Here is a 25,418-nt window from a genome sequence, read left to right on the forward strand (position 1 = left end):
GCTCTGCCTCTGCTGAACCCCATGAGGTTTCCAGCAGCCTATTTCCACTCCAAAATGCACTCTGAGGAGCAGCCCTGCTCTCCAGCTTTTATGTAGTACCATCAGTGGACCTCATCCTCAAGGTTGCTGTTAAAGGCACTGAAACAGTCATCAGCCCCATAGCAGCCCTCAGGAATGCTGTTAGCAAGTGGCAGCCTGCTGGACAGTGTGCTGCTGCCCATCAGCAGTTTGCAAGTCAGCAGGAGAAAAGCAAAATACAGGCTAAAATCTCAGGACACTTGGCCCGCAGTTGGATTTTGTGTTGAGCTGAGAGTTTTGGAGAGCTAACAGTGAAGCCTTTCCAGTTTTGCTTATTCGCCTTCTATGTGAAATCAGCTAAGTGTGTTCCCTCCCCCAGAATTACTATTATTAACCACCATTTGGAAAGCCAGCAGCAAACGGCTATGGAATGTGCCCAGCATAGATGAGGAAGTAACAGTAATCACATGGAAGCTCCAGCCTGTTTTACACTCAGCAGCTCTCCTTTTGAGCCAGCACACCATGCTGCTGATTTTCAAGAGCAGCTAATTCACCATCTAGCTCTCAATTAGCCTCCAATTGTGACTTTTAAAGTCTGTAGCCAGTTATGGGCCAGCTATCCAGCCACATCTCTGCAGATATGACTCACCCAGGGACCTTCCTGAGAGCTGGCGTTCTGGCTTTGAAACACTCTGTTTCCGTATGCAAAAAAAGAAACAATCAGTGGGATTGTCAGAACTTGCTGGGTTTTTTCCTTTCCACTGTGCTGCTGAGCACATGGGACCATGGTGAGCATGGTGATGTCCCTTGGAGTGGCAGCACATCCTCGGTCCTGGGGAGAGGCAGCTGAGCCAGACCCTCTTACCTCTGAAGCTGAGGGTTGCAGGAGGGGACTGGAGCTGTGCTGGGCAGGTTTAGGTGGGATGCAGAGTATCAGCAAACTGATTTGCCTGGTTTTGGGCCAGTTTGCTGCAGCCCAAGGGCAAAGGGCAGAATGCTTATAGGAGGCATTGTAATTCTGTCCAGAAGTGCAAGTGCTGCGTAGAATTAGTGATCTGTGCTTTTTGCACAGCTAAAGTGATACTTTCCTTATCACCAACCAAGAAAGAGAAGCAGTCCCCCCAAAAAGAGCATCCCACGGTGGTTGTATGGGTGCACCCCAGTAAAGCTGCACCCAGACCAGTTTGTGCCAGTGCAGCCAGGCAGAGAGGAGACTTCAGGTGTCAGGTAGTGTTTTATTACACAATGCATTTATACAGAGATGTACAGGGGTGCCTTTCCATCAGAATGGCAGCCACGTTTACCCTCAGCTGCGGCCATCAGCAGCAACTTCATCTCCTGCCAAACTGAGGCAGGGGGGGTGGCACCTTGATGTCTTGACCTCTTTCCAGTTTCTTCTCGCAGTCGACGAGGTAATTGACCCCGTCAATGACAATCTGGACTAGCTCCACCTACAACAACAAGGAGAAAATTGTATTAACAGAAGGTTTAGCTCATCTGCTAAGAGAAGAGTAGGAAGTTGGCTTGTGCTGTCACAACATCAGACGAAGCTGTAAGTGAGGTGGGTCACAGACATCACACCTCCTCTGGCACATGGAGTATGGGTTGTGCAAAGCCACAGTAATTTCCTTCTTCTGTCTGCCCTGAGCTTGGACCACCAGCAGCAGAAACTTTCCTTTGGGGCCCTAAAGTTATTTCCACCAAACTGTGCTCCCGCAGGAACAAACCAATCAGGCAGAAATCCCTATATAAAGTATTCAGGTGGGAGCTGAGGGACCTGTTTCAAACATGACACCTGAGAGGGTGCAGGGTGCTCCCCAGGTGTTGCTGAGCAGGGATGCCTGGCCCAGAGTGTTCCCTACACTGCATGAGGGTGAGGACACAGAGCAGCATGCTCTGAGTGAGTGTTCAGCCCTGCCAGGCAGTGCTTGATGAAGCATTAAATTCCTTGCTATGTCTTTCCAGCTCCTAAGCCCAAAACACCCCATGCTTGCATGAACCTTTGTGTGAGCACAGAAACATGGAAATGAATTGGGAAGGATGGTGCAAGGAGAGCAAGAAGAAGGCTTGTTGTCGTAGTTCACACCAGCCCTGAATGCTGCTGAAGGCTCAGGGTGTGTGTCATGGGTGTGGCTGGGACTGGGAGAAGGGCAGGACTACCAGGGATATTCACTGGACTACCAGGGGTATTCACAGTGCCTGAGGAGGTCCATCAAAGCAGAGCTGTGTCCTTCCCCTGCAGATGGGCATGGCTCTGCTGGGGTGGTCCCTCAGCTGTGGGGAGGACCCTGCCCGTCCTGCCAGGATCAGCACACACAGCTTGGGACTCATGCTGGCTCTGCAGCATCCAGCACTCCTTTGCTCCCAGCTCTTGAGTTGATGCTCTGCAATTTAGCTTTTACATTTTTCAGATCCTGCACTGCTTTAGTGTATTATTCTAAACTCCATAGCTTGTCAGCTACTCTTTTCCCGTTTTATTCAGACAAAGCAATTCCTCTCTAGGCCTGAAACTCAAGGACACCTCACTGCCTCAGACCACAAAAGATGTAAACAACAGTGAATTGAGGAGGGCAAACTTGGGAAAAATTACTTCATTATCTGAAGCTGTAACTGGAGGATTAACCCTGATATACAAATAGACCAAACTTGTAATTGTATGAAAAACTCATGACCATCATCCACCTTGGGTGTAGTCTCTGGGAGGCTTCTGACTGCCCAAGGTGTATTTATAGAAGGCCTTTAACAAATACCCACTTTATTCTCTTAACTTTGTCTAGCCTCTGTTCTAGGTAGTCACTCCAAGGCATTAGAGTGACACTGTCAGGGGTGGGATTCGCTCCAGTCCCAGAGCAGCACCAAAATTCATAATTCTGTATGGCAAGGGGGTGGTGGTGTCTTCATAACCTGTTTCAAAATTCCTGGAGAATACAAGGGACCTTGTCCCCAGCAGACAGGTGACATGTAAGGACCTGTGAGACAGCAAGATAAAGCTGATATTTCTTAATCTCCATGAAATGTTTCATTAGCAACCTTTAATGACTGGCTTGTTAAAACCAAGCGCAAAGACTAAATCCCATTGTCTCTCTACTGTGACAGTTGCTGATTTTCAAGGGATTTGTTTTTACTATAAAGCATTTCAATAGCTTAGCAGTTAATTTTATTGTCTTTTAGCTGTGTTGGGAATTCAGAGGTCTGAATTTGCAGCCTCCCTAAGAAAACAAATTTCGTATCAAGTTTGCACTGACCAGTAACTGAAACAGAGCAAAAAATACAAACAGTTTTATCTTGCACCTTTGGGAACATAATTCAGTTCTACAAACACATTTACCACATAATGGAATTTATTTAATTATGTACTGGAAAAAGTTTACCCTATAATAAAACTTTTCTTATCCCCTTGAGTATATCTTGTCTCGTTTAGATTTCAGAATCTTCAAGGTAGGGCTTGTGTCTTATCTCTTGCCTTAATCCTTTGGATCCTTGCTGTAGGAGACATCACTGACTTCAGTGGAACTCTTCATATGAGCAAAAATTTGTAGGCTTAGGCTGTCTGTCAGTAGGACTCAATCATGCTGTGTAGCCCTTTTTTTTTTTTTGTTATTAATGTTACTTTAATATAAAACACATGATGATGTGTCAGGTGTTAATAGATGTCTTTGTCACAGGCTGTTTTGGCAAATAATACAGCTTAATAGTATTTTACTCTTACTTATTTTGTTCCCTATTACTTATTTCATTCCAGATTCAAAGGAACACAGGTGCCTACATCAAACTTCAAAATTTAAAGTTTCCAGACATCTGTCCGTGGCTGTGGGGACATTCAAAGGCACATCTGGATCACAAAGCACAAGTCACCTGGCTGGGCTCTGCCCGTGTGGCAGGTGAGCCAGGAAGGGAAGGCACTGTGGGCTGGGTTCATATTGTTGTCACCCAGGTGCATTATCCCAAAGTTATATTTCTATGATGAAAACCTACCTAAAATGAGGCTGACCCCCGGTGTTGAGCTGCAACACCAGGACCAGACTGCATCCATATCCAACCTGCCATGGCCTCGGGGTTTGGCTCAGGAAGAGCTGTGGGAGGAGGCTGCAGCTCCTGGGCACAGCTGTTTCTCCCCATCCTCACTAGCTTTGCTGTGAGGAACTGCTCCACCTTATAATCATGAGGCTGGAATGAGGTGTGGGACCCAAGCTGCCAGGAGGGCAGCAGCTGCTTCAGGCTGCAGGGTCATTTCCATGCTCTGGCACAACAAATGTTCCTTCTCACTGAAATGACTTTGCAGCAAATGACTGAGGTGCACCTATCTCCCTGCAGTCTGTGCCCCGTAGCGAAGGCTCAGGGCTAACTATTAAATATTTGCCCCAATTTGAATCTCTGATTTAAACCCAGCTCTCTCATGTCCTCTGCTGAGAGCCACTCAGGACATGAAAACAGCCCCAGCTCCTCAGTCACTGTGGAGTGGAGGCCTTGTGCTGCTCTGAAACCATGGAGGAAGTGTGTGACTCAGTAGTGAAAGGAACACAACACTCTTCATCGAGTCTTGCTCTAGTGCCTGAGTGCCTGGGTGGGTTAGGACTCCATGTCTGCTTCCTTCCAGCACCTGTATACCCTCATGGAGATCCTCAGCACATGGTCATATTTCTGCAGTATGCTCAGCTTGGGTTTTTTCACTGCCATAACAGGAGCATTTATCCAGCACTTTATGCATGTTAACAGTTTTTCTTTCAGTGAGCATTTCCACTGGACCATAGTCACAAGAAATAAAAACTGCCATGGATCCACTGAGGTCAGCAGAGGGAAACTGCCCCATGTCAATACAGATCTCAGCTAAAAAACAAGGGGAGAGTACAGAAAGAAACTGCAAAAAGAGCTGTTTACCTCTGAGCGACCAAGGCGGTCCAGGTTGGAGATGTCATAGATGTCAGCCACAGCCGCCGTGTCCACCCCGCCGGTGCCACGCTTCTGCAGGCGCAGGTTCTCCAGGATTTTGGAGAACCTGGGGTCCTGTCAGGAGAGACAGCTTTGAGCTTACTGCCTTCCACTGCGTGTGCTGAGCAGAGTCATTGCAATGCTGTGGCCCTTACTGCACTGCCAGAAGGACAGGAGGAGGTGGAGGGTTTCTCACTCCTTCAATTGCAGTCCATCTTTGTAGCACCCCCCTCCACTAAGCAGATTGACTTCCATAACAAATAGAGCAATTTGCAGAATTACAGCATGCTGGTTTAGCCGTGCACTATCCCCGGACCTTGTTACACACATCCTTTTAATGTGCAGTTGCCATAAGCTGTCATTTCTCCTCTGTTCCTTTACACGCCAGGAGAGCTGACTTTTGTCACTCATGTCACATTTAAATGCCGTGTACCTTGCTGAGCCTGGGCAGCTTGACGTGGACTCCTGCGCGCAGCCCCGTGCCCAGGTTGGAGGGACAGGTCAGCACGTACCCGAGACGCTCATTCCACATGAACTCCCAGCCCCGCTCCTTGATCAGCCTTTCCACCTGCGGTGACAGCACAGAAACAAAACAAAAAGGGCAGAATATATCTTATTTTAATATACCAGTGGAGTGGCAGGAATTTACACAGGTCTGGGTGTGATACAAACGTTTGCACTCCTCAGGTACCAGAAGGATTTCTTCACTGCATTCTCATGACCACTATCTTGCAGACTCTTGGTCTCTTCATCAGAAAACTCCCTGTCGTGGTGTTTTAGTAAAGCCTTGGCCCACGGAGCCACGTCTTGACTTAAGAGTTGTGGTTTTTGTCATTTGTTTATAAGTCAGTAATTTTGAAGCAAGTTTACAACACAGGACCCCAAAGGACTCAAACATTAACTACAAAGCAAACAGAAGGGGCTGAACCTCAGTTTTGTGTAGTTTTCTAGCTGATGTCATGACTCCTTGAAGAGGACATTTGGCCTCTAAATGCAACATTTCCATTATAAGGAGAAAACACGGCTTGTAGATAAGGCTTCTTGTTAGTAGACCTCTGACCAGAATTGACAGGAAAGTGAAATAATTACCTGCAGGAAAGCCACAAGGGTCTGTTGCCTTTTGAATAACCTGGTATTCTGTTCACTCATCTATGCTTGTGCAAACCCAATACAATTTAGTTCTGTTCTCATCTGCCACTGAGGAGAACTGGATACATAAACCAGCTCATGCTCACAAGACTCCTACAAATATAGCTGAATACTTCAGGTCTACAGAAGGATACAGAATAAATGACTATCCTAAGCTCATTTCTGTATCTTGTGAGGATAACACAACTGATGGTGAAACTAGAATGGATTTGCTTCCCCAGACATCTGCTGAGGGCACATCTCCCAAAGCTGCCTCACCACTTTCCATGTCTACAGGTTGGCATGAGCTCAGCTCAACAGCAGAGACAAAGCTGGGAACAACACCTGGGAGCTGTGTCACCTGGGCCACCACCTGTGCACTGCCCACTCTCAGAGGTGTGACTGGAAACCCACCCTGGAAACTCTCAGTAACCACCTTGAAGCCAACAGAGCAGAAATCAGATGGCTTTGTTATTCTGTGCCCCAAAACCCACTGCAAACCCTAACCCAAACCATTCCAGGATTCCCTGATATTACCTGTGGGTCACAGTAAAGTTCTGTTTCTGTAGTAAATAAACTTTTTTTTTGTGCCAGGGCAGGTCAGAGGGCCTGGCCCAACCTGAGTCATTTCTTATAATTATGATTAGCTAGACCAAAATAATACCCATGAGCCCTGACTATCAGTTCTTAGTATCTCCCCCACATCTCCTCAAAAGAATGGGTCATAAACCCTGAGTCCTGTACACTACCTCAGCAGCCTCCACTCTGCTCCCAGCCTCAGAAACGAGAACCAGGAGGATGGGCCAAATAAAGCAAATCAAACAATTCAAATAAAATGCTTCATTTATGATTTCCTACAGTATCCAGGCAAAAAATGGGGGAAAATAAATATATATATATTTATTTTTCCCTACAACTCAACTAGCAATCTGCCCATGTTTCCTGCTTTAGCTGTGTTGATGTGAGTTATTGTGTAGACTGATGTGACTTCATTTCATTGCTCCTGGAGATGTCAGCTCAGTGTGAACCACAGTAAGCAGGGGTGACAGCAGTGAACAAATGAATAATAAACTCACTGAGACACTACCTCTTTTAATCCACGGCAGAATCTTTCAAAGACACGTTTCATGTTGCCACCCTTCTCCATGGAGATCACCCTGGTGTGGTCCTCTTCATTAATCCAAATAAGAAATGTCTTCTCGTTGTTATGCCTAGTCAAGAGGGGAGAATAAAAAAAATCTTTATAAAGGCAAGCCCTGAGAAATAATTCTCAGCATCCTTAGTTTTAGCACAGTCTTTCCAAGCAGCAGAGATGTTAAACGTGTCATAATAAAACTGTTGCCTGGAGTGAGGTATTGGAGCTGGTTCCACCACTGGATTCCTCATGCCTATGGCATTACAGGGTCCCTTGGGCACAGCGTGAGGAGAGTTTTCTGGTCACATCATGCTGCTGTGGTGATGAGCAAGGAAAATATGTGATCCTCCACTGGGGATGCAGCCAAGGGAGAAGCTAAACTCTGCACCCTCTGTCCTCAGGGAAGAGTTCTATTGCTCTCGGAGAACCCAAACACCTACATAGTGCTGGAGGCCAAGCAATGTGTGCTTGTTTAATTTTGTTCTCCCCTACCTCAAACCCCAGTGTCCCTGGCAGCACTGGGTGTTTGCATTCCTCAAGGGATGTGTCTGTGATCCTTCAGTGACCCTGCTCTGCCAGAAAGGACAGAATCCCTGAAAACCCACTCCTGCCTCAAACAGGCAGTCAGGGCTGGCTTTGTTGAGAGCTGGGTCAGTTCTCCTGGCTTTTTCCCTGCTTGGCCAGTCTCCTACTACTGCCTGCCTATGGCACATAGAAGGTGATTGATGGGATCAGACTCATTGTGCCAGCAGTAAAATATCACCAGGTTTAAGGCACATGAAAGTGAAAGTTCAGGATCACTGATAGCCTGACTTTCACCTGGTCTTTTGCTGCGTCTCCTTTTTCTTTTTGTAATTGGAGCAGGGCAGTGCAATGCTGAGCAGGTGTAAACATCCTGCGCCCTGACACTGGCTCAGGCCAGGTCCAGTCACCTCCACCTCAGTCACGCACAAATGCTGAGGGAGGGTTATATAAATAGTCTGAGTTTGGCCTAACTCCCCTCCACCTTTTAGTTAAACAAGTGTCCCCATTGCTTTCAGGGCCATGCATTTAAGCTGTGCCATTGTGATGGTGCTGTTGGTGGAAATGGTCCTGCAGCCCATAACAAGGACAGGATTCAAACCATCAAAAGCAAAATGATGTCTACAATGTGCACACTTTTTGGCAACAATCTTTTGTAAGAGAAAGGCAGATTTTCAAGATTTGGCTTACAGAAGTACTCTCCAATCACACTATTTTTTTTTTTTTTTTTCATTCTCCCTGATATTTCACATCTAAAAGAAGCCAAAACCCAAGTACGTTTTATTCAGGAGATCCCTGGATAGTAATTATGCTGTTGGTACTTCTGTTTGTTTGTAGAGACAATGAATGAGGTATCCTCGGCTGTTGGTTTGGGCACTCGTCTCAGAGCTGCAACCCCTTTATCTCCACCGCAGATGTTGTATTTCAGCCCAATATCAAGTGTGTTGTGACAGTAGAAACAGATCTAGAACAGAGCAGGAAACCCAGCTTCCCTGTCTCCTTTCCATCCAGCTCATCTGGAAGGAAAGGGTTGCTTTCAGCCCTGGGAAGTAAAACGTTTCTCTTTTTAAAGCAAACTGGACATGCTGTGCGTGGGGCCAGAGTGCATGCAGGGTTAGGACACGCAAGGAGGTTCGTAAGACGATCTTTAAGCAGGACACAGGACGCTGCAGGTCACACAACATACCAGATTCCTCTGGCGTCCGGCCAGTCACGGGCCATCCCAGCACATGTTAGCAAAGGGGACACTGGCTTGTCAAAGAGAAAGTGATCCTGGGCGCCAAGGCAAGGCCAAAGGGAGAGAGAGAGACAGAGAAAACAAAGCAGAACTCCACTTTATCCAGGAACCACTGTAACGCTGTCCAATACATTTTTGGTGAAGGCAGTGGAAGCACAAGCAAATCACACAGAAAAGCCTGGGAACCTGGTTCCTTTGCCTGGAAACTAAAATCTCTTTACGCAGGTGATTTTCTTAAGTCTTGCAGATGCTTGCTGACATGTTTTGCCAAAAACTTTTCAAATGTCAGGAGGGGTGGGAGATGGGGCCTAAATCCACATGAACACACCAAAGGATGCTCTGGAGGACCTGGCTCCAGGGATCTCCTTTGTGTTCAGACACATTTTAGCATAGGAGAAGATAATGAGTTCTTAAAGATTGGGGAAAAAAAAAAGAAAAAAAGTGCTAGTTCTGAAAAGATACTTCTCCCTCCTAGTGATTTAGACATTTATTCTGAGCATGAACTCAAGGTAGAAATTAAATCAGTGCTAATCTCAACCTTTTGGAATCACAGGCTTTTTGTATTCCTTAACAGAGATGCTATTTGTGACTTAATAAATGTAGCACTTGCTGTGTCACCGCCTTGCCCCATGCCTAATGGTTTCGATTTTTTTTTTTAAAATTATTTGGTTTGGGTGTTTTTCACCCCAAAGAAAATAAGTATTTTATTATTGATTTTTCATGTGTGTGCTAAAAAAATGGTATTTCATAATTCCTTGAACACTGCCAATATCAAATGTTCAGGGTGTTTTGCTGGCAATGTTCTTGGTTTTTTGGTTTTTTTTGGTTTTTTTTTTTTTTTTAAACCTAGTACTTAACCAGAAGTAGTGAAGCAATTTATCCAGAAGGCATGTGACGTGGTAGACACATTGATGTGCTTTACTTCCTTTTTTACTTTAACGAAGAATGTAATAATTATTATTATATTCTTCATTTCACTTAGGTTTTCATCTTTGAATGCTTTGTAATGAACACGGTGCAGCTAGAACTCCAGCCATGCAGGAAGAAAAGGTTTAGAGTTCTCTTTGTTCTTCAAAGGGACACAAAATTTCTTTCTTCAGCTTGCTCCACTTGACACTTTGCTTGAAACAAAAATTTCCCTTTTTGCAAGAAAAGAGCTGTTAGTTTTCCTCATGAACATATGGCCCAAATCTGCAAAACACCAAATGCCTTCTGTGCTGAGTGCAATTCAAGTAGCTCTGATTTATCTCACTGAAATAAACTTTGATCTTACAGAGCTCAAATGGTGCCTTTTAAAAGCTGGCAGGAAGCCTGATCCCACAGAGGTGCCAGGTCCTGAAGTGCTGGAGGGGTGAGCAGTGTTGTGAAGGAATGAATCTCAGGTTACAACATCAATGTCTGATCCCTATAAATTTGCATTCAATCAGGAAACCAAAAAAAAAGAGATAAAATGCTGAATCAGTGAAGCCTATTCCACTTCCCACAGGATTTAGCCTTAAACCATGAAGGAATTACGTTTTCCACACTCCTGTTTCAACCTCTGCTTCCTGAGGAGCTGTCTCCTGCTGAAAATAAAACGTGCAACAGTTCATCAACATCTTGTCAATAAACACATTACCAGGGACATTCAATTTAAAAAGTTACTGACCTTACATAAATTCTTAACTCCTGGTTAATCCAGACACCTACTTCCAGGGTTATAAATAGTTACGTTACTTCATCAGCTCCCCTTTGGTTGATGTTATGGAATAATGTGCCATGAATATAGCTAAGAGGGTACAGCCATTCCTTTGGATACTTAAAATGCACATTCAAGCTTTGTTTGACATGTCACATGCTGTGACAAAATCCATGATGAAAATCCTTGTGTTTCCATCTGTGTGACAATGAAAACTCTTGTTATGGCCCTAATCCTTCAATTCCTTACACACAATGACAGGACTGGGAAAAGGTCACCTGGGTGTAATAGGCTACGGCCACTTTTGGGAAATTAGAATTAGTGTAGTGTTCACTTATGAAATTACAGCCAAATTTGGGGAAATTAGAATTAGTGGCATTTTGATGTAGAGAACTTACAGGCAAAGCCCCTCCACCCCCACAGTATAGAATACAGATACCGTGTAATGCCTGTGTCAGTGTAATACTTTAGTTTAAATGGTTAGTTATTTGTATAGAAAGTATTAATCTTTGCTCAAGGAAATGACCAAGGACAGGTCCTGAATTTACCTCGCTACTTGTTCAGAGAGGTGGCAGCAGCCACGCGTTATTTGATTCGACACAGGCTTTGCTCTCTGGAATATAAATCCACACTTCAGACCTGCACAGTGATGTACTTAACAGAAATACAGACCCTGGGTGGCTTGCTATCCCATTAAAAACATCGACAGCCCATGAGGTACAGGTTAATGGAGTGGTTATCCTGCTGGGCTCCGCAGGGAAGCGTGTGCCCCCGAGGAAGCCGGAGATTAAGCTAAAGCGGAGTCGGTGAAGGCGCTGCTGGCGCCGGAGCGGGACTTACATCGATCAGCTGCTGCTGCTCCCGCTCGGTCATGCTGGTCAGGCTGTAGTACTTGCCGGACAGGTCGCCCCGCAGGCCGGAGAGCGCGGTGACCACGACGTTCTCGACCTCCCTGCGCTCGGCGCGGGTGCAGGCCGGCGGCAGGCTGAGCCCGCGGATGCTGCGCCCGGTGCGCACCCGGGACGAGAGCACGTAGCGCTCGTCGAACTGCCCGTGGGTGATCTGCGGGGAACCAGAGCTCAGTGCAACCCTGGCACGGCCCCCAGGAGAACCCAAACCCCACCGTGCAGAGCGAGGGGCGGCTCTCCGCCCAGGCCTGGCATCCTCGCCGGCAGACACAAATACCCAGGGCGCCGGGAGCCCTTCGGGAGCTTTGGGCACCAGGAGTTGTTTTCAGGGGCAACGCCTTTCTCTGGCTGTATGAACTTGTTGGAGTAACCAGCTAGTCCTTCATGGTGCCCAGATATGAAGGAGTCCACATGGCTTTTGGAAAGCTCAAAATTAGCTAAACCACACTGTGGCGGAACTATGAAGGAAATACTGAGCTGCACGTAAGGTTTGATCATGTGTATGGGGGCGTACTGGATTCAACTCCTGCTTTCACTCCATGCCTTACACCCATGTTAATCCTGAGGAATTCCAGCCCAAGGAATCCCACACACCAACCAGTGGCTTCATCCGAGGCCCAGCTGAAATCTCTGAACAAAACACCGTAGCACGGGGAATCAGTGGGAGGGGTCAGATGTGTGCATGCCAGCAGGGCTGCCATCTCACCGCCATCACGAGGACATGGAGGGACACTCCTGTGACAGATTTGGAGGGCAAGGATACAGGTTCCCTGGGAAGGCAGGCAGGGCAGATGAGAAGGGGGTGTCACTCTTTAAGGTGGTGATCAGCTGGAGTGCAAGATCACTAACTGGACTTCAGGAGAGCAGACCTCAGCCTCTCCAGGGATCTGCTTGGCCAAGCACCGTGGGATAAACCCCTGGACGGAACAGGGACGTAAGGAAGCTGGGTAATACTCATGGATCAACTCCTCCAAGCTCAGGAGTGATGCATCCCAAGAAAGAGGGCATCAGGAAAAAACATCAGGAGGCCTGTATGGATGAACAACGAGCTCCTGAACAAGCTCAGACACAAAGAGGAAATCTACAGAGGGTGAAAGCAAGGACAGGTGTACTGGGATGGAGGATTGCTGGAAGCTGTGGCTGCCCCTGGACCCCTGGAAGTGTCCAAGGCCAGGTTGGATGGGGCTTGGAGCAACCTGGGATGCCCAAGGTGCCCCTGCCCATGGCAAGGGGTGGGAACAAGATGGACTATAGGGTTCCATCCAACCCAACCCATTTTCTGACGAGTCTGTGATCTGTAAGCTCATGAACAGACCCACAGTGCCCAGAGAGGCTGTGTCCCAAATGTTTGGTATGGCTGGGACTGATTCTCTGCGGAGAACAAGGGAGGCAGCTGACAGGGCCATTACTGGCCTACCATTTTCCTTAAACATAAAGTTAGGTCTTCACAGCTGGATCAAGAAAAATGAAAGTACTGTTGCATACAGCATCATCACTGGAATAAGCAGCTCAGAGCCTTTCTTGTCTCATTGTTTTATTTCAGTCCTACCTTGGATGCATCCAGGTCCGTGTGATGCCTCATTGTCCGTGGATCGTAGCCATTATGTCTCGCTTTAATGACAGGGTCAAAAATCTCAGCAAACACCTGTGGAGTCAAGAGAATCTAAATAGAGTCTGCAGCATCACAGAAATGTGTTCTCAGCAGCTCCAGGCAGAAGTTTCTGTCTGCAGTTACCACAGACAGGGACTGGACAACCAGGATGGGGTTTGGGGTGTATTTCCAACCAGAACACACCCCCAGAACCCCCCAGCCCACTTGTCTCTTGGTTCTAGGTCATGCAGGAGTGCCCTGAGTCTTGCTGTGGGAAGAGTCCTGGTTAGAGACACTTTGCTCAGGAGTGCCCACACCGAGCCCCAGCACAGGTCCCTGCAGGTGAGCAGCAGTGGCCCATCTGCACGGGCACACCAAACCCCGGAGTGGCAGATGTCCCAGCCCACCCTCACTGGGACACTGTGTGCGGGGAGACTGCAGAGGAAGAGACAGGTGCATGAAGGAAGTAGACCACGGGGTCAATAACAGTGAGGTCTTTCTTTTGTTTTTCTCTTCTCATTGCAGAGCTAAATGAACTGTCCACCCTAATGCTGTTTGTCTTCAGTTTTCCTCATGACCCAAAGGCTCAGTGATGTCTGGCGCTGCCCAGAAGACATTTCTGCTTCACTTCAGCCTCTGCTGCTTCACAATGTGATTTCCACATTACGTTCATTTCGTGTGTCTCAGAGCTGGATAGCTTTTCCATAAATTAGGTTTAATTGCAGGAAGGAGAGCAGCTACTGGAGGCAGGTAGCAGCTGCTGCCAAGCAGGTACATTTTATTACCTTCAGCTGCAGCAGAGGGGGCACCTGTGGTAATACCACATGTTCCTGCTTTTCCTAATGTGGAAAAGTGGGGAGAAGTAGGGAAAACATCAGCCTGCCCCCAGTGTACCCTCTGGGACACAATTTGTCTTAGGGACATGCACCCTACTGGGAATCTGTCTTCGTCTGATGGGAACGACACCACGAGCACGGACCGGGGCAGTCCTGTGGAATCCTCTTACCTCGTAGGACTCTTCGTCCCCGGCCACCATGCCCACCGTCTTGATGAAGGGGTGGCCAGGGTTGTCCACCCCGGTCTGGATGCACTGGTCCAGGGTGTACCCGTTGGGGGTCATCTTGTCCCTGAGGCGGGAGTAGATGCCCGGCGTCAGGCACTCGGCCATGCAGTTGTTGTGCTTGCGCAGGTCAGGGTAGTCAGCGCTGCAGGGAGAGGAACCTGAGGCATTACTGTGTCCCCTGGACGGTCATCCCGGATAGTTTGTGCAGCTAAAAGTGTAACTGTTTGTAGAAATTGCTTCGCTGCTGACTCCAGGACGGTGTGGATGAATGTAGAAGAGAGATCTCTGAAGCGGGGTTTTAGAAGATGAGGTTTATTGTAAAGGATATGTGGCCTTGCTCTGAGCTGCCAGGTGCAGCTCGTGGGAAGGCCTAGGGAGTGGGGGAAGGGAGAGGTAGGGAGAGGAAGTTCCAAGAGAGGAAAGTCCTCAGGGAAGGGTGCCAGGCAAAGAGAAAGTCCAGCACCCTCAGGACCTCTTATCAGGGGTCTCAAGGTGGGCTGGAACTGGGCTTGGGCCAATGGGGTTACAGATACCTGATGCTTCAGGGGAGGGTTACAGGTGTGGGATGAACCATACATTGGGGCTGAGACAGAACATTCCATTTGACCTGGGTCTGGCTGCAGGTGACCTTCAGCTGGTCACGTAACTGTTTTCCCAGACATCCAGTATCTAATACATCTCAAACATCAAAACTTACTTTCAATTCTATCTCACTTACAGGTTTCACATTCTCAGAATCTAAGTAATTATATTTATAGGGCTTTCTGGCTTCATCCTCCCCAACAATTGTTCCTGGTTTATGTGCTGCATTGAATTTTAGGAGGGAAGGAAGGTTCTGGTGTCGCACTGTGCTTTGTGCTGCTTGGGGCCATCAGGGAAATAGGGCCCAAAGAGATATGAAAGGGCACTGAGCCCCACTGAGACACCTTAGGCAGGCAGAAAAGAGCCCCAGCACTGATTTGTCCAGTTAGACAGAGATTTAAGTTTAGATGAAGAAGTGGTCTGTAGTTTGCAGCCCTAGATGCTCTCAAAGCTTTGTGGACGGAGGCACTGAACTGCCAGCTGGGCAGTGTTTCTTCTCAAATACCAGGGTTTGGCTTAATGGCATTATTATTTGCAGAAAGTGGCAGGGTGTATGAACCCATGGAAAATAAAGGTGTTAGGCTTTAGCAAGGGTTTTTTCCAATTCTGCCAGTCCTCTACTATCTTGTATTGGTAATGATTTGCTTCATGTACAACTGTGGTATTTTTCTAAGAATATATTTTAGCTAGGATTGTATAAATTACTTGAATAATAAAATGAGTCTGTCAGAGCCTGAACCACATTACCTTTGGCAAAGTCAATCTACAGAGAAAAAGGCCTAATTAATCAGCCTAACCATGAGCCAGTCAGTTTGTAACAGAATTAGGAGTATTTTCAATGCAGCAGTAATACAGGAGATTATACTGCTTGCATGGAGAAAATATTATCACATTTCCCTATATCAGAGTCCATACAATCAACAGGTCAATAGCTGGTTGCTCAGTGATGACTTAAATATAACGATATCGTACTGAACTTGAGGCATATATTGGACTTGTCATTCAGCAGTGTTGGTTCAGGTTGGTTGAAGGGCATTTTTTGAGAGCTGATATTATCTCACTGATGTCTTGGGATTTTAGCTTTTATATTTTTAAAATCCTGCACTGCATTAGTGCATAACTCTAAACTCTGTACAGAGTGTTAGTTACTGTCTTCACATTTTGGTCAGATGAAAACAATCCCTCTGGGCCTGAAACTCAAAGACATTCTACAGCCTCAGGCCCTGGAAAGTATAAAAAAAAAAGTGAGTTGGGGGGTGGAAACTGGGGGTAAATGACTTCATTAACCGAAGCTGTAATTGGAAGATTAACCCCTGATATGTAAATGGACCAAACTTATAATTGTGTGAAAAAATTGTGACCATCATCCACCTTGGGTGTAGCCTCTGGGAGGCTTCTGACTGCCCAAGGTGTATCTACAGAAGGCCTTTAATAAATACCACTTTATTCTCTTAACTTTGTCTAGCCTCTGTTCTAGGTGGCCACTCCAGGGCATCACCACATCCCTTGCAGGCTGTTACTGGCGCTGCCTGGAGCTGGAGGTGCTGACAGCCGTGCTGCGTTGCGTGTCACACAGCCCAAGGATGGGGCTGTGCTGCTGTCATGGCACCTGCCGTGCGCTTACCTGGGGGGAAAGAGCTTCCTCTTCTCCTGCACAGCGGCGCTGACGTTGTGCTGGCCCAGCAGGTAGCCCGTGGCCAGCACCCCCGTGCCCGCGGCGGCGAAGAGAGCGGGGGCCGCGCGCCCGGCCAGGAGACGGCAGAAGGTGCCAGCCATTCCTCTCTGCAAGGAGCACAGCCACAGTCAGCGACGCATTACGTTTTAGCTTTCATATTTCCAGATTCTGTACTGCATAAGTGTGTGACTCTGAACTTCATAGAAAGTGTCAGCAAGTTCTCCTCACAGCGTAGTTACACAAAACAATCCTTTTCCAGCCCCAGAACCAAGGACACCCTTGCAGCTTCAGGCCCAAAAAGTACAAACAGCAGACAGCAAACTGGGAGGATGGGACTTGACAACCCGCAGATGTCATTGGACAATTAACCCCAACACGTAAACGGACCAAAACTTATAAAAGTGTGAAAACCCGTGACCGGTCATCCGTCTTGTACCCATCTTGGGTCTGTCTCGGGGGCAGCCTTGGCCGGGCTCTCGTACTGCCCAAGGTGCGTCCTGTGAAGGGCTTTTAATAAACACCCGCTTTATTCCTGTAGCTCTGCCTAGCCTCTGTTCCAGCCAGCCTCTCAAGGCATGATCAGCTCCAACTCCAGTACTGCAGCAGCACCCCCACCTCAGCCCATAGCTCAACAAACTCATTTCCATTAGCACCTCATGCCCCTCTGGGGAGTTCAGAGAAATTCAGGGATTTACATGTGTGCTGTATAACATATATTTGTCCTGTTTAGTTCTGCTTTTGTGGACATCTTTCCATAACTGCCCCTGAAGGCCTTCAAATAAAGATCCAATCTTACATTACCTCCTTACTAAAATCATCTCAAGTTTCATTTCCAGGTTAGGAAAAGGCAATATGACTGTGTCTGGAATCTAAGGCTGGCCATGAAATTGGCATGTTCTGTAGGAGACTGAAGGAGGCAACACATGTTTTTCATAACAAGAATCAGATTTGGATTAGGACTGCTGGTCACTGTGAGTTCCTTAGGAAGATACAACTCCTGTCCAAATAAAGGACAATTCTATGAATCTAAATTCCAATTTGTGTAACGAACAGAAGCTTTTTCTTCAAACTGCATTCTGATAAATCACCTTTGGGAAATGAGAATGGATACAAAAAGACCATGACATTTCTTGCAGGATCTACTGTTTCAGTTGTTTTACTGAAAGCTTTTTTCAAGTGTGATTTTTTTATGCAACCTCCTCACCGTTCTTTCGGAGGTTACCCTAAACTCCTCAAAGCATTTGATTTTATTTTTAGTGAGCAAATTCACAATAATTTTCTTGTAGATCTGGGTTAGTTAGACCCAAATCCTTTACCTCTTTGTCTTTCTCGCTCTTGCCCAAAGACAGATGCAATGTTGAACCTTTATCTTCTCACTAGGTAAAAAGTTCTTCTGTGCTTGCATGTTTTTATGTTGCAAACCAGTATCTTCTTTCTATGTCAGTCACATCTGTGAGATAAGGAACACGATGTGTTCCATGTTTGGAGTCCTCTATTTAGTTCACATCCTCTATTGTGCTGCAGCAGTTTTTTACCAGAATCTTTTCCTTCTGACTCCTCCATGCCTTTGAAACACAATATCCAATTAATATAATGTCACTTCCAGGGAAAGGTGCTGACTGTTTGACAGAAATTTCAATATTTTTTTCACTGAAAGATTCTCCCTGAATCTATGAATTCATTGAGGTAGCTGCAGGACAGGCTCTTGTGACTGCAACAGGATTTCTCCCTCCCAAAAAGCAGTATGAGTGTGTTTAACTGTAAATAAAAGTCAAGTCAGAGTTTCTGATGGAGATATTTCTGATGATTTTGTTTCAGTGTTTATAGCAGATGGTTCTTGTGCCTTTTCACTGTATAGCACCTTCATCCTACACTCTGGAAATATTTCCTTATGACTAATCTGCAGAGCTATTGTTGTCATACCTAAATGTCTGTGAAACACCATATGTATTTTCACAACAGCTCTGTGTATTTATAGTTTGTGTCACCATTGCAAGGAATTGGCTGGCAGTCAAAAACCTGTCCTGCAAACTATCAGCCATATCACAATCCCACTGCAGATGATGATATTATGACTTACACAACCGCTGGCACTCATCAGCACCTCCACCAGTGTGGATTTTTTGGGAGTTTCTAAACCCTGTGTTGTTTAAGGTACAAATATGATCTGTACATCTGAATAAATTACTGGAATGATGTGCGGGGTGCGTTTAGGAAGAAGTGTGAGGCACAGCAGGATAATTATGACCTGTCAGGAATCCCCAGAGCAGTGGCTCCAAGGGCTGTGTGTGCCCAGGCCATGGCAGAGGCTCAGTTTGTGCTCCCTGAGCTCTGCTGAGCTGCACTGTGGGGCACAGGGTGCAAACAGAATCCAGAACCTGTGGGCAGAGAGGGGAATAAAACACCTGGGGAAAGAAAGAGATGAGCCCTGGGGGAAAGGGTCCAGTTTGGAAAGGCTAAGAGACCTTCCTGGTGACCCGGAGGGTGCAGGCTTTGTGCCATGGCTCATGTGGGAGGTTGTGTCTTTGCTGCTGAGTGAGCCTGCGAACTCCTCCTCACTCTTACTTCTACATGTCCATGCCTGGATGTGCTGGGCTTTAATCCCCACTGCCTGGGCAGCTCTATCACCAGCTTTATAATGTCCCAGACCCCAGCTATTTTCCCTGTGGGTTATCTCCCACTGCGGCTGCAGGCACATCCCAGGACCATCTGGCACTGCTGGATCACAGAAAAGGTTTTCCTGACCCCCAGGCAGGCTCTGCTTTACCTGACAGACACTTCTCTGGCAGCTCTTAGAAGCCTCCCACACTGGAGATGCCACAGACTGTGCAGGTTGTCTACCTGAAAAAAACACAAACCAGAGTAAGACTGGGGTTTGTTTTTTCCCTCTTTTTTAAAAAAATATGGTGATTAACTTAACTACGCATCTCTTTGTACAGTGGAAGGTACAACCCTCTGAAGGCAGCATGGAATTGCCATCATTTGTGACTGTCTAATGCCAAGGGTCCAGGGGAACAGGAAAGTTAGGACAAGAAGACCATCATCTGGAGTGCTGTGGGAAGGTGAGTGTAATCCTTTTCATCTAAGTGCTGTGACTCCTGACTCAGTCACAGCTTTGGCCACATGAGTGGGTCCTAGTCCTGAGTATGGATGTCCCACAGCACAGGCACAAACAGACTGCTCAAAGACCGGGTGTACAGCTGAGCAAAAAAAAGGTTCTACAAAATGAGGGTGCAAAACGAATAAGAAACTTTATTTGACAAGAAACAATATCATTTGGGGATGGGTGTCCATTTCTTTCCTTTCAAAAGCATGATTTTTAAGTAATGCATTGCTTCAAAACAAGCATTTTAAAAGATTAATTTGGAAAGAGTCCAGATGCCCCAAACTAAGGAAAGATCCTCATCAAAGCTTTTTGGCAAGTCTGACCTCAAATCATTAATATATTCAGCTATTTTTTCCTACAGAAATTGTCAGCCTGCCACTGCAGTAGGTGTGCACCACCACTACCTCTGATAAAAGGAATATGTTTTTCCTAGGAGCACTTTACCTGATTTACTGTGCTGTGATTCAGGTTTCACCACAGACTACCTTTAAGCCTCCACTGCAAGGATTTCACTTCCATCAGGGTAATTTAACCACTGCACAGCCTAAAAATTGAAAGTGCAGGTTTTTCTCTTGTAGGAGTTTCCTGAGTATCTTCCCTTGTGCTTATGATAGAAAATCCATTTTCTTGTGAGTGTCTGTGGTGCTGCCATGGTGCAGCTGGGAAGGGGAAAGAACACTGTTTCACAATCAGAAGAATTTTTGAGGCTGTCAGTTTTAACCCTTGGGAAGGAATTGAGTGTTTGCCTGAGCTGACCGGGTGTGCTGGAAGAAGAGCACCTCCCTTAGGAGGGCATCTCTTTTGTGTCCAAAACCATTTAGAGACAGTATGTCTGGAAAAAAGAAATAAATTCTAAGGATTAATCAATCTGAGGTTAAAAAAAAACCAAACCAACCAACAAACAAAAAACAACCCTCCAATTCCTGGCCTGTATATCTGTTCAGTTTGAATCAATGGCCTGTGATGGGATTGTCAGCAACCATATCAGTCCCATCAAGTTTTTTTTACTATTGTTTTAATTTCCTCTTTAAAGTGGAATAACTCCTCATAAGCAAAGGAATTTTGTCCTCCGCTGGGTGATTCTGAAGGTGCTGACAAAAAATTCTTAAAGGGCTCTTGATTATGGTTTATCAGTTTCTATGTAAAATTTTATCTGTGGTAAGTTGTTCACTGATTGCACCAACTTTCCGTAAGTTTCAAGTTCTTGCAGTCCACCACAATCTACATGAGAATTTGGGCTTTGTTTTAGACAGGACTAGGGGCACCTAAACTTGCACTGATTATTCTCGTGTCATTTGTCCAAGAGAGATCTGATTTCTGTGTGATTAGACATAACACCTTTTATGGGAATAAACCTTAATGATTTCATTTTTTAGATTTTTAACAAGACTCTTAGGATTCCTGGCACGAGACCTCAACCATGTGCCACTCAGATAATGCTCTGTAGCAGTAAAACTCTTTCTCCAAAATGTAAGGGATAAGCACGCTGAGAGACAACTTCTTCATGAACAATTTGATGATGCAGATATTTTGGCCCATTGTAAGAAATACCCAGAGAGGTGACTCAAATTGAGCTGTTCCAGTGCCAATCAGGGCTGAGCTGCTCTGCTGTCACCTGCAGCCTGTCTGTGCTCCTGTCCTGGGTGGGCATGGGAGCTCAGATTTCACGTCCCAGCCCATGTTCTGCCCCAGGTGTGTTTTCTACAGGTGATTCCACCTGTAGGCAGGGTCAGGTTTGGGTTTTCCTCGTATTACTCAAGTGTATTCCAAGGTGTTTTAGGGTATGAGGGCTTGACAAAATGTTTCCACGACTTGGCTTTTACATTTTCCCCTTGTTATGTCAGTCTGCTCGTGCTCTGAATAGCTGCTCCCTAACTACTGGTGAGGATGTCTTTGTGCCAGGCTGACAGATGGCTCCAGGCCAGGGGATGGTGCAGAGCTTGGTGCCTTGGGGCTGGCCTTTGTAACAAAGTCCTGCAAAGTTTTAATCCCAAGGTCATCTGTGCTTGTGCCACCCCTCAGAGACGGCGCAAATGCTGCTGTAAAGGGGAGGAGCACGCAGCAACTGTCCCATAAACAACCTCCCAGTACCAGGTTCCCTCCATAAGGAACGGTTCTGGTTAATTCCGTAGGAATCCTCCTGTGGGGCCGTGCCTGCAGGGTCAGAGTACAGGCAGCACTGACTCAGAGTAACAGCCAGTACAGCAGATGGCCTCCAGTGTCTGCAAACCAAGGGCTCCTCCTTCCACCCTCCTCATCCTCGCCCCCTTGGCACCATGAAGGGTGAGCCAGTGCAGAATCAAACCAGCCTTGCCTTTCCCAGGGCAGAATTCCCACATGCCATGGCCAGTGAGTCAGCACGTGTCCAAAAGGTCACAATCTTAGAGGTCACAGCCCTTCTCGCTCTGCTCAGCTACCTGTGACCAGCCTTCAGGACACTGCTATCCTGCCAGGAGGGTATCTTGGGTTTTAAACTGCATTTTCTTTTCTGTATCGCCTGCCATGCACAAAAAAGTGGAGGCAAGGGCCAGCACCAAGGTTTAAAAGAAGTCACTGCAGCAAATCTGGTGCTGGTTGAAGAACAGCCCAAAGGATTGCAGGTATCACTTCTGGTGGAAGGGCTCTTTGTAACCACAGCTGAGCCCCAGAACTCCACAACTTCACTACTACTCCTAATATTTAAAAAAAAAAAAAAAGAAAAGAAAAAGAAAAGAAATTAAAGTGTTTTTCCTGTTAATTCTTCACTTTCTTGAACTTCTTTTAAAGAGGAAGTTTCCAGCTCCATCTTTTCCTGCGTGCTTATAACACAGGTATTGGTTATCCAATATTTCATACTTGCCTGGAGGGAAGGACAGTACCAGGGTTACAGTGACATTTCTAGAAATAGAGGAAGATTAAATATTTGAGCCGTGTCATGGGTGGTATTAATTGCCACCCATGTGATCCTGAGTGATATTTTGGAGGAATGGCAGAGTCACAGCTAAAGTTCACACGGGCTCAGCACCACAGGGGATGTGTGTTTTTACCCCACAAAGCTCTTTATCCAGAGGATCCTTGTGCTGAGCTGGACCCTCACGTGGTGCAGGGACAGGGAGCCTGGCCTTTTATTTGAGAAGTAATTCCTCTAAGCCATCCTTAGCTCAAGATAAAGCCTACAGAGGGCAGTGGAAAATTTTCCCTGCCCATCCATGGAAGGTTCTGGAGCCCCAGAAACATCTGCAGTGACTGTCATGAGTCACTGCTCGCCTCAGAGGCCATTTTTAGACACCCAGAAATACATTTACATCTCTGTTGGTTTGCTGCATCACCCTACAGTTCAGAGAATAAGAGACACATTGAAACATCCAACCTCATAAAGCAATATCAGTGCTTTTTTTTCAGTTTCTCACCGCTCACCCTCAGCATCACTCAAACCCTTTTGACTCATCTGGGTTTTGAGATTCAGTCTCCAAAGTGCAGGAACAACACCAAGTGCAGTCATCGTTCTGATAGTGCCTTAATCACAGTGTGGAACATCTTTACTGAAATATCAACCACATTTCAGTTTCTTCCTCCTTGTAATTCCAGAGGACAGTGAATGGTTATAAAAACTCACTAATTTGAAAGACAAACAAACAAACAGAAAAGGATAAAATTCCAAACTATGAACGCATGACCAGATTTGTGTGAGTAGAGAAGACATGGTAACTCTTCACAGATCAGACAACCACCCCTCGGTACCACCATGATTTTGGGTTTCTGTCAGCTGAAGGTCTGGCTGACCCAACCAGGTGAGACCCAGACGCCCAAATTCTCCTGCCAAAGCCCAGCCAAGGTGTAAGCACCGCTCACCCTTCTGAGCCAATCTGGTGCCATTTTGCAGTATAAACCTCTCATCTTCGCAGTGCAGAGAGCTACAATCAAAACCACAAAAAACTCATGTAATTAGAGACATTTTCTCTGAACTTGTTACACATCTGCAAAGAGTCTTATCTTTCTCTAACTAAATTTGTTACTTAAGGGTCAGCATTAATGTCTGGACTTTATGATCCTAGAGGTCTTTTCCAAGCCTTAATAATCCTGTGGTTCCATTATTTGAAGCAATTTCACAGTGGGGGCTGGCACGTACTTCCCTGCATCAAGTACTTACACAAGTCAGTAAATTATAACGAAATTAACACTACCATCCTGTAGTGCTTTGAATCCATTTTTAATAACCCTTGCATTTGAAATGCTACGGTTTGAGGCTAGGAAAGCAATAGATGTGTAGTCACACTGACCTTGGAGCTGGAGGTAGGGACGTCCTGCTGCCTGCAGCGAGCCCAGAGTGTAGAGGGAGCAGAAGGCTGGGCACTGGCAGGAGCCCGGGTAATTTGAGACGGGCAAAAGGAGGCGAGGAGAAACGAAAATAATTGCTGCAGGGGCCAATCCTGCCCTGCTGGGTTATGTGAGTGGCATTTGCCCGCACAAGGGTGCCCTTGAGGGCGTCAGCAGGATGTGGCAGCAGCGAGGTGACAGCAACATCATCTCCGACAAGTGCGGGGCGCCCACGTCAGCGACGGCCGGACAGACAGACACGGGCAGAGAGGCTGGTCCTCCCGCAGGGACCCGCTCGGGAAGAGCAGGAAGGGAAAGGTCAGTCCTGCCTGAACAGCCCCCGAGAGACACCAGAGCGGGGCAATGCCGCAGTTCCACCCGCTCACATCCCGGGTGGAAACGGGTCAGGGCTGGGAGCTGAGCTGAGGTCTCAGCAGGGGATTTGGGCTTTTTTCCTCTCCCCTTTACTTTTTAATTAATGACTTTAATTCTTGACTATTTGTAAGGCAGAGGCGCCCAGAAAAATGAAATGGCCTCTGAATCCTCTCATCTAGAATTACTATTATTATATTACTATATTGCATTTGGAATCGCTGTAAGTCTATAGCTATGTAGCAGTAAATTACAGTAAGAAATAACACACGACAGTTTGGGAAGCATGAAAGAATAATCAATTTCATTCACCTGGCTCTGCTCCCATCAGAGCTGAACACGTGTCAAGGCTGACAAGAGGAGCACAGAGGCCAGCGCTGTGCAGCTTTTAAAAATCTAAGACTTAAAGATTCTTTTCCCTTTGTACAATTAATATACTTTTAATTTTGCATAGCAATTTCCTAAACCCACATTTCAGAATTTTGAAAGTACTAAACACAGACATCTCTCCCCCAAAATATCATGCCTTGTTTGGGCTAATGGGAGCCATGCACACCCACAATAATTGAAACCAAAACAGCCATTCCAGATCAATGCATCTGGAAACAGCCTCAAACACACCAGTTTTTTATCAACCCAACACTGTTCCTAGTGTTGATAGAGAAAAAAAAAACAACCGTGGATCTCTTGAGGTAACATGAGTAAGGAAATGTGGGCACAGCAAATCCATGGCTCATGGTGGAGGAGCACACCTACTTTAACATCTTTTACCTTTTTTTCTTAAAGGACCAGGGCTTCCCCTGCAAGCAGGTGATGCCATGAAGTGCCTGGCTGGACTGTGATCTGTTTTGTGAGAAACTCAGCTACTGAAACAGTTGAGGTGCCAAGGATCATCCATAAATAATGCCCTATTTTCATCTCTAATAACTAAAATGCTGTCATGGTTTCATTGCTCATGCTGGGGAGGCAACAGCAGCTGAGTGTTAATTCAGTTGCAGTTCATATTAATCCATCTGCCCCAGCACAGAATGCAGCAGCTGCAGTTTGTTGGACAGAGGAGTTACCTGTAAGGGCTTGACAAAAGTCACTGTGTTTTATGGAACGGCCTTTCTGATTACCACAATGATTTAGAAGAAAATTTGTTTTAAGTCAAGTTTCCATGTGTGGGATATAATTTA

The 25,418-nt window shown here is 46.3% G+C and overlaps 1 protein-coding gene across 1 annotated transcript; it reads right to left on the minus strand.

Annotated features, from left to right (window-relative positions):
• Positions 1-1,233: 1,233 nt before the first annotated feature.
• Positions 1,234-23,945, minus strand: CKMT2 (creatine kinase, mitochondrial 2). The gene is made up of 11 exons (XM_040089466.2): positions 23,832-23,945; positions 19,234-19,307; positions 16,416-16,573; positions 14,153-14,351; positions 13,105-13,200; positions 11,488-11,709; positions 8,919-9,004; positions 7,163-7,286; positions 5,381-5,515; positions 4,897-5,022; positions 1,234-1,469 (listed from the first exon to the last, which is right to left on the minus strand). Exons 3-11 carry the CDS (start codon positions 16,565-16,567, stop codon positions 1,350-1,352), a joined length of 1,260 nt encoding a protein of 419 aa, XP_039945400.1. The 5' UTR covers positions 16,568-16,573; positions 19,234-19,307; positions 23,832-23,945; the 3' UTR covers positions 1,234-1,349.
• Positions 23,946-25,418: the final 1,473 nt, after the last annotated feature.

The sequence above is a fragment of the Hirundo rustica genome, chromosome Z, assembly GCF_015227805.2.
Source record: "Hirundo rustica isolate bHirRus1 chromosome Z, bHirRus1.pri.v3, whole genome shotgun sequence".
Lineage (NCBI taxonomy): Eukaryota > Metazoa > Chordata > Aves > Passeriformes > Hirundinidae > Hirundo > Hirundo rustica.

What these genes read in the sequence shown, in the direction of transcription:
- CKMT2 (XM_040089466.2), bottom strand. Translation starts at nt 16,567, where the DNA reads ATGGCTGGCACCTTCTGCCGTCTCCTGGCCGGGCGCGCGGCCCCCGCT. An exon ending in AGCAGCAGCAGCTGATCGAT is followed by an intron (nt 9,005 to 11,487) that starts GTAAGTCCCGCT and finishes CTTGGCGCCCAG; the next exon opens with GATCACTTTCTCTTTGACAA. An exon ending in TCTGCCGTGGATTAAAAGAG is followed by an intron (nt 5,516 to 7,162) that starts GTAGTGTCTCAG and finishes CTGTCACCGCAG; the next exon opens with GTGGAAAGGCTGATCAAGGA.